This window comes from Symsagittifera roscoffensis, chromosome 7 (genome assembly GCF_963678635.1).
Source record: "Symsagittifera roscoffensis chromosome 7, txSymRosc1.1, whole genome shotgun sequence".
NCBI classification, from domain to species: domain Eukaryota; kingdom Metazoa; phylum Xenacoelomorpha; order Acoela; family Convolutidae; genus Symsagittifera; species Symsagittifera roscoffensis.
The window spans coordinates 4,581,069-4,588,844 of NC_087068.1; the positions used below are offsets into that span (position 1 = coordinate 4,581,069).

General features: G+C 42.0%; 1 protein-coding gene across 1 annotated transcript in view; it reads left to right on the forward strand.

Moving 5' to 3' along the window:
• LOC134851420 (serine/threonine-protein phosphatase 6 regulatory ankyrin repeat subunit B-like) overlaps positions 1–3,846 on the forward strand; it is a 65,233-nt gene extending 61,387 nt beyond the window's left edge. Inside the window, exons 9-11 of the mRNA XM_063867496.1 lie at positions 694–1,369; positions 1,764–2,033; positions 3,143–3,846. Of these exons, the coding sequence (XP_063723566.1) occupies positions 694–1,369; positions 1,764–2,033; positions 3,143–3,846 (1,650 nt within the window). The remainder of the gene's footprint in view (positions 1–693; positions 1,370–1,763; positions 2,034–3,142) is intronic.
• Positions 3,847–7,776: the final 3,930 nt, after the last annotated feature.

Below are 7,776 nucleotides of genomic sequence, written 5' to 3' on the forward strand. Positions count from 1 at the left end.
CAAAACAAAGACAAATTAAGCAAACTTCATGTCGCAGCTGCAAACGGCAAAACTGAAAATGCTTCTGCTCTTTTTGAGTCGTTGAACTCATCGGACAAAAGTTCATTGATTTCATCACCAGACCAGGGTGGCAGAACGGCTTTGCACAAGTCGTGTTCACAGGATCATCTCGAGTTCAGCAAATGGCTGCTGGAAGAACACAAGAATTGCAAGTCCGAATCTGATCCGCTGTTTCACACAATTCAAAGTAACATTGGACTCACGCCTCTTATGCTGGCTGTGCTGCGAAATCATCTTGAAATTGTTGGTTGACTCGCCAGCATTGATCTGGCTTGTATGAAATTACAGAACGAAGACAAATTAAGTGTACTTCATGTCGCAGCTGCAAATGGCAAAACTGAAATTGCTTCGGTTTTCTTAAAATCGGTGAACTCATCGGACAAAAATTCATTGATTTCATCGCCAGATGATGAAGGTATGACGGCTTTCCACTGGTCGTGTTCAGAAGGTCATCTCGATTTCAGCAAATGGCTGCTAGAAGAATACAAGAATTACAAGTCAGAATCTGATCCGCTGTTACACACAATTCAAAATAACAATGGAATCACGCCTCTTGTGCTTGCTGTGCTGAGAAATCATCTTGAAATTGTTGGTTGACTCGCCAGCATTGATCTGGCTTGTATGAAATTACAGAACGAAGACAAATTAAGTGTACTTCATGTCGCAGCTGCAAATGGCAAAACTGAAATTGCTTCGGTTCTCTTAAAATCGGTGAACTCATCGGACAAAAATTCATTGATTTCATCGCCAGATGATGAAGGTATGACGGCTTTCCACTGGTCGTGTTCAGAAGGTCATCTCGAGTTCAGCAAATGGCTGCTAGAAGAATACAAGAATTACAAGTCAGAATCTGATCCGCTGTTACACATAATACGAGATAACGATGGAAAAACTACTCTTATGCTGGCTGTGCTGAGTAATCATCTGGAAATTGTTAGTTGGCTTGCCAGCATTGATCTGGCTTGTATGAAATTACAGAACGAAGACAAATTAAGTGTACTTCATGTCGCAGCTGCAAATGGCAAAACTGAAATTGCTTCGGTTCTCTTAAAATCGGTGAACTCATCGGACAAAAATTCATTGATTTCATCGCCAGATGATGAAGGTATGACGGCTTTCCACAAGTCGTGTTCACAAGGTCATCTCGAGTTCAGCAAATGGCTGCTAGAAGAACACAAGAATTGCAAGTCCGAATCTGATCCGCTGTTACACACAATACGAGATAACGATGGAAAAACGCCTCTTATGCTGGCTGTGCTGAGTAATCATCTGGAAATTGTTAGTTGGCTCGCCAGCATTGATCTGGCTTGTATGAAATTACAAAACAAAAACAAATTAAGCGTACTTCATGTCGCAGCTGCAAATGGCAAAACTGAAATTGCTTCATATCTCTTAAAATTGGTGAACTCATCGGACAAAAGTTCATTGATTTCATCGCCAGATGACGAAGGCCTGACGGTTTTCCACTGGTCGTGTTCACAAGGTCATCTCGATTTCAGCAAATGGCTGCTAGAAGAATACAATAATTACACTTCAGAATCTGATCCGCTCTTACACACAATTCAATATAACAATGGAATCACGCCTCTTGTGCTGGCTGTGCTGAGAAGTGATCTTGAAATTGTTGGTTGGCTCGCCAGCATTGATCTGACTTGTATGAAAATACAAAACAAAAAGAAAAAAAACCGTACTTCATTTTGCAGCTGCACACGACAAAACTGAAATTGCTTCTGTTCTCTTAAAATTGGTGAACCCATCGGACAAAAGTTCATTGATTTCATCGCCAGATGACGAAGGCCTGACGGCTTTCCACTGGTCGTGTTCACAAGGTCATCTCGAGTTCTGCAAATGGCTGCTAGAAGGTTACAAGGGTTACAAGTCAGAATCTGATCCGCTCTTTCACACAGTTCAATATAACAATGGAATCACGCCTCTTGTGCTGGCTGTGCTGAGAAGTGATCTTGAAAATGTTGGTTGGCTCGCCAGCATTGATCTGGCTTGTATGAAATTACAAAACAAAAACAAATTAAGCGTACTTCATGTCGCAGCTAAAAATGGCAAAACTGAAATTGCTTCGGTTCTCTTAAAGTCGGTGAACTCATCGGACAAAAGTTCATTGATTTCATCACCAGATGACGAAGGCCTGACGGCTTTCCACTGGTCGTGTTCACAAGGTCATCTCCAGTTCAGCAAATGGCTGCTAGAAAAATACAAGAATTACAAGTCAGAATCTGATCCGCTGTTACACACAATTCAAGATAACAATGGAATCACGCCTCCTAAGCTGGCTGTGCTGAAAAAACATCTTGAAATTGTTGGTTGGCTCGCCAGCATTGATCTGGCTTGTATGAAAATACAAAACAAGACAAAGTAAGCGTACTTCATTTCGCAGTTGCAAACGACAAAACTGAAATTGCTTCTGTTCTCTTAAAATCATTGAATTCATCGCATAAAAGTTCCTTGATTTCATCGCCAGATGACAAAGGCCGGACGGCTTTCCACCGGTCGTGTTCACAAGGTCATCTCGAGTTCAGCAAATGTCTGCTTGAAGAATACAAGAATTGCAAGTCAGAATCTGATCCGCTGTTACACACAATTCAAAATAACTATGAAATCACGCCTCTTATGCTGGCTGTGCGGAGAAATCATCTTGAAATTGTTAGTTGGCTTGCCAGCATTGAGCCGGCTTGTATGAAAAAACAAAACAAAGACAAATTAAGCAAACTTCAAGTCGCAGCTGCAAACGGCAAAACTGAAAATGCTTCTGCTCTTTTTGAGTCGTTGAACTCATCGGACAAAAGTTCATTGATTTCATCACCAGACCAGGGTGGCAGAACGGTTTTGCACAAGTCGTGTTCACAGGATCATCTCGAGTTCAGCAAATGGCTGCTGGAAGAACACAAGAATTGCAAGTCCGAATCTGATCCGCTGTTTCACACAATTCAAAGTAACATTGGACTCACGCCTCTTATGCTGGCTGTGCTGCGAAATCATCTTGAAATTGTTAGTTGGCTTGCCAGCATTGAGCCAGCTTGTATGAAAAAACAAAACAAAGACTAATTAAGCAAACTTCATGTCGCAGCTGCAAACGGCAAAACTGAAATTGCTTCTGCTCTTTTTGATTCGTTGAACTCATCGGACGAAAGTTCATTGCTTTCATCACCAGACAAGGGTGGCAGAACGGCTTTGCACAAGTCGTGTTCACAAGGTCATCTCCAGTTCAGCAAATGGCTGCTAGAAGAATACAAGAATTACAAGTCAGAATCTGATCCGCTGTTACACACAATTCAAAGTAACATTGGACTCACGCCTCTTATGCTGGCTGTGCTGCGAAATAATCTTGAAATTGTTATTTGGCTTGCCAGCATTGAGCCAGCTTGTATGAAAAAACAAAACAAAGCCAAACTAAGCAAACTTCATGTCGCAGCTGCAAACGGCAAAACTGAAATTGCTTCTGCTCTTTTCGAGTCGTTGAACTCATCGGACAAAAGTTCATTGATTTCATCACCAGACAAGGGTGGCAGAACGGCTTTGCACAAGTCGTGTTCACAGGGTCATCTCGAGTTCAGCAAATGGCTGCTGGAAGAATACAAGAATTGCAAGTCCGAATCTGATCCGCAGTTACACACAATTCAAAGTAACAATGGACTCACGCCTCTTATGCTGGCTGTGCTGAGAAATCATCTTGAAATTGTTAGTTGGCTTGCCAGCATTGAGCCAGCTTGTATGAAAAAACAAAACAAAGACAAATTAAGCAAACTTCATGCCGCAGCTGCAAACGGCTAAACTGAAATTGCTTCTGCTCTTTTTGAGTCGTTGAACTCATCGGACAAAAATTCATTGGTTTCATCACCAGACAAGGGTGGCAGAACGGCTTTGCACAAGTCGTGTTCACAGGGTCATCTCGAGTTCAAAAAATGGCTGCTAGAAGAATACAAGAACTGCAAGTCAGAATCTGATCCGCTGTTACACACAATACGACATAATGATGGAAAAACGCCTCTTATGCTGGCTCTGTTGAGTAATCATCTTGAAATTGTTAGTTGGCTCGCCAGCATTGATCTGGCTTGTATGAAATTACAAAACAAAGACAAATTAAACGTACTTCATGTCGCAGCTGCAAATGGCAAAACTGAAATTGCTTCGGTTCTCTTAAAGTTATTGATGTCATCGGACAAAATTCATTGATTTCATCACCAGACAACGGTGGCAGAAGGATTTTCCACAAGTCGTGTTCACAAGGTCATCTCGAGTTCAGCAAATGGCTGCTAGAAGAACACAAGAATTGCAAGTCCAAATCTGATCCGCTGTTACACACAATACGAGATAACGATGGAAAAACGCCTCTTATGCTGGCTGTGCTGAGATGTGATCTTGAAATTGTTAGTTGGCTCGCCAGCATTGATCTGGCTTGTATGAAAATACAAAACAAAAAGAAAAAAACCGTACTTCATTTTGCAGCTGCACACGACAAAACTGAAATTGCTTCTGTTCTCTTAAAATTGGTGAACCCATCGGAGAAAAGTTCATTGATTTCATCGCCAGATGACGAAGGCCTGACGGCTTTCCACTGGTCGTGTTCACAAGGTCATCTCGAGTTCTGCAAATGGCTGCTAGAATATTACAAGAATTACAAGTCAGAATCTGATCCGCTCTTACACACAGTTCAATATAACAATGGAATCACGCCTCTTGTGCTGGCTGTGCTGAGAAGTGATCTTGAAATTGTTGGTTGGCTCGCCAGCATTGATCTGTCTTGTATGAAATTACAAAACAAAAGCAAATTAAGCGTACTTCATGTCGCAGCTACAAATGGCAAAACTGAAATTGCTTTGGTTCTCTTAAAATCGGTGAACTCATCGGACAAAAGTTCATTGATTTCATCGCCAGATGACGAAGGCCTGACGGCTTTCCACTGGTCGTGTTCACAAGGTCATCTCCAGTTCAGCAAATGGCTGCTAGAAAAATACAAGAATTACAAGTCAGAATCTGATCCGCTGTTACACACAATTCAAGATAACAATGGAATCACGCCTCCTAAGCTGGCTGTGCTGAAAAATCATCTTGAAATTGTTGGTTGGCTCGCCAGCATTGATCTGGCTTGTATGAAAATACAAAACAAGACAAAGTAAGCGTACTTCATTTCGCAGTTGCAAACGACAAAACTGAAATTGCTTCTGTTCTCTTAAAATAATTGAATTCATCGCATAAAAGTTCCTTGATTTCATCGCCAGATGACAAAGGCCGGACGGCTTACCACTGGTCGTGTTCACAAGGTCATCTCCAGTTCAGCAAATAGCTGCTAGAAAAATACAAGAATTACAAGTCAGAATCTGATCCGCTGTTACACACAATTCAAAGTAACTATGGAATCACGCCTCTTATGCTGGCTGTGCGGAGAAATCATCTTGAAATTGTTAGTTGGCTTGCCAGCATTGAGCCGGCTTGTATGAAAAAACAAAACAAAACAAAGACAAATTAAGCAAATTTCATGTCACTGCTGCAAACGGCAAAACTGATATTGCTTTTGCTCTTTTTGAGTCGTTGAACTCATCGGACAAAAGTTCATTGATTTCATCACCAGACGAGGGTGGCAGAACGGCTTTGCACAAGTCGAGTTCACAGGGTCATCTCGAGTTCAGCAAATGGCTGCTAGAAGAATACAAGAATTGCAAGTCCGAATCTGATCCGCTGTTACACACAATTCAAAGTAACATTGGACTCGCGCCTCTTATGCTGGCTGTGCTGAGAAATCATCTTGAAATTGTTAGTTGGCTTGCCAGCATTGAGCCGGCTTGTATGAAAAAACAAAACAAAGACAAATTAAGCAAACTTCATGTAGCAGCTGCAAACGGCAAAACTGAAATTGCTTCTGCTCTTTTTGAGTCGTTGAACTCATCGGACAAAAGTTCATTGATTTCATCACCAGACAAGGGTGGCAGAACGGCTTTGCACAAGTCGTCTTGACAGGGTCATCTCGAGCTCAGCAAATGGCTGCTAGAAGAATACAAGAATTGCAAGTCCGAATCTGATCCGCTGTTACACACAATTCAAAGTAACATTGGACTCGCGCCTCTTATGCTGGCTGTGCTGAGAAATCATCTTGAAATTGTTAGTTGGCTTGCCAGCATTGAGCCGGCTTGTATGAAAAAATAAAACAAAGACAAATTAAGCAAACTTCATGTAGCAGCTGCAAACGGCAAAACTGAAACTGCTTCTGCTCTTTTTGAGTCGTTGAACTCATCGGACAAAAGTTCATTGATTTCATCACCAGACAAGGGTGGCAGAACGGCTTTGCACAAGTCGTCTTGACAGGGTCATCTCGAGTTCAGCAAATGGCTGCTAGAAGAATACAAGAATTGCAAGTCCGAATCTGATCCGCTGTTACACACAATTCAAAGTAACATTGGACTCGCGCCTCTTATGCTGGCTGTGCTGAGAAATCATCTTGAAATTGTTAGTTGGCTTGCCAGCATTGATCCGGCTTGTATGAAAAAACAAAACAAAGACAAAGTAAGCAAACTTCATGTAGCAGCTGCAAACGCAAAACTGAAATTGCTTCTGCTCTTTTTGAGTCGTTGAACTCATCGGACAAAAGTTCCTTGATTTCATCACCAGACAAGGGTGACAGAACGGCTTTGCGCAAGTCGTCTTCACAGGGTCATCTCGAGTTCAGCAAATGGCTGCTAGAAGAATACAAGAGTTGCAAGTCCGAATCTGATCCGCTGTTACACACAATTCAAAGTAACATTGGACTCACGCCTCTTATGCTGGCTGTGCTGAGAAATCATCTTGAAATTGTTAGTTGGCTCGCTAGCATTGATCTTGCTGGTATGAAAATACAAAACAAAGACAAATGAAGCGTACTCAATGTCGCAGCTTTAAAGGGCAAAACTGAAATTGCTTCGGTTCTCTTAAAATAGTGAACTCATCGGACAAAAGTTCCTTGATTTCATCGCCAGATGACGAAGGCCGGACGGCTTTCCACTCGTCGTGTTCACAGGGTCATCTCGAGATCAGCAATTGGCTGCTTGAAGAATACAAGAATTGCAAGTCAGAATCTGATCCGCTGTTACACACAATTCAAAGTAACTATGGAATCACGCATCTTATGCTGGCTGTGCGGAGAAATCATCTTGAAATTGTTAGTTGGCTTGCCAGCTTTGAGCCGGCTTGTATGAAAAAACAAAACAAAACAAAGACAATTTAAGCAAATTTCATGTCGCAGCTGCAAACGGCAAAACTGATATTGCTTCTGCTCTTTTTGAGTCGTTGAACTCATCGGACAAAAGTTCATTGATTTCATCACCAGACGAGGGTGGCAGAACGGCTTTGCACAAGTCGTGTTCACAGGGTCATCTCGAGTTCAGCAAATGGCTGCTAGAAGAATACAAGAATTGCAAGTCCGAATCTGATCCGCTGTTACACACAATTCAAAGTAACATTGGACTCGCGCCTCTTATGCTGGCTGTGCTGAGAAATCGTCTTGAAATTGTTAGTTGGCTTGCCAGCATTGAGCCGGCTTGTATGAAAAAACAAAACAAAGACAAATTAAGCAAACTTCATGTAGCAGCTGCAAACGGCAAAACTGAAATTGCTTCTGCTCTTTTTGAGTCGTTGAACTCATCGGACAAAAGTTCATTGATTTCATCACCAGACAAGGGTGGCAGAACGGCTTTGCACAAGTCGTCTTCACAGGGTCATCTCGAGTTCAGC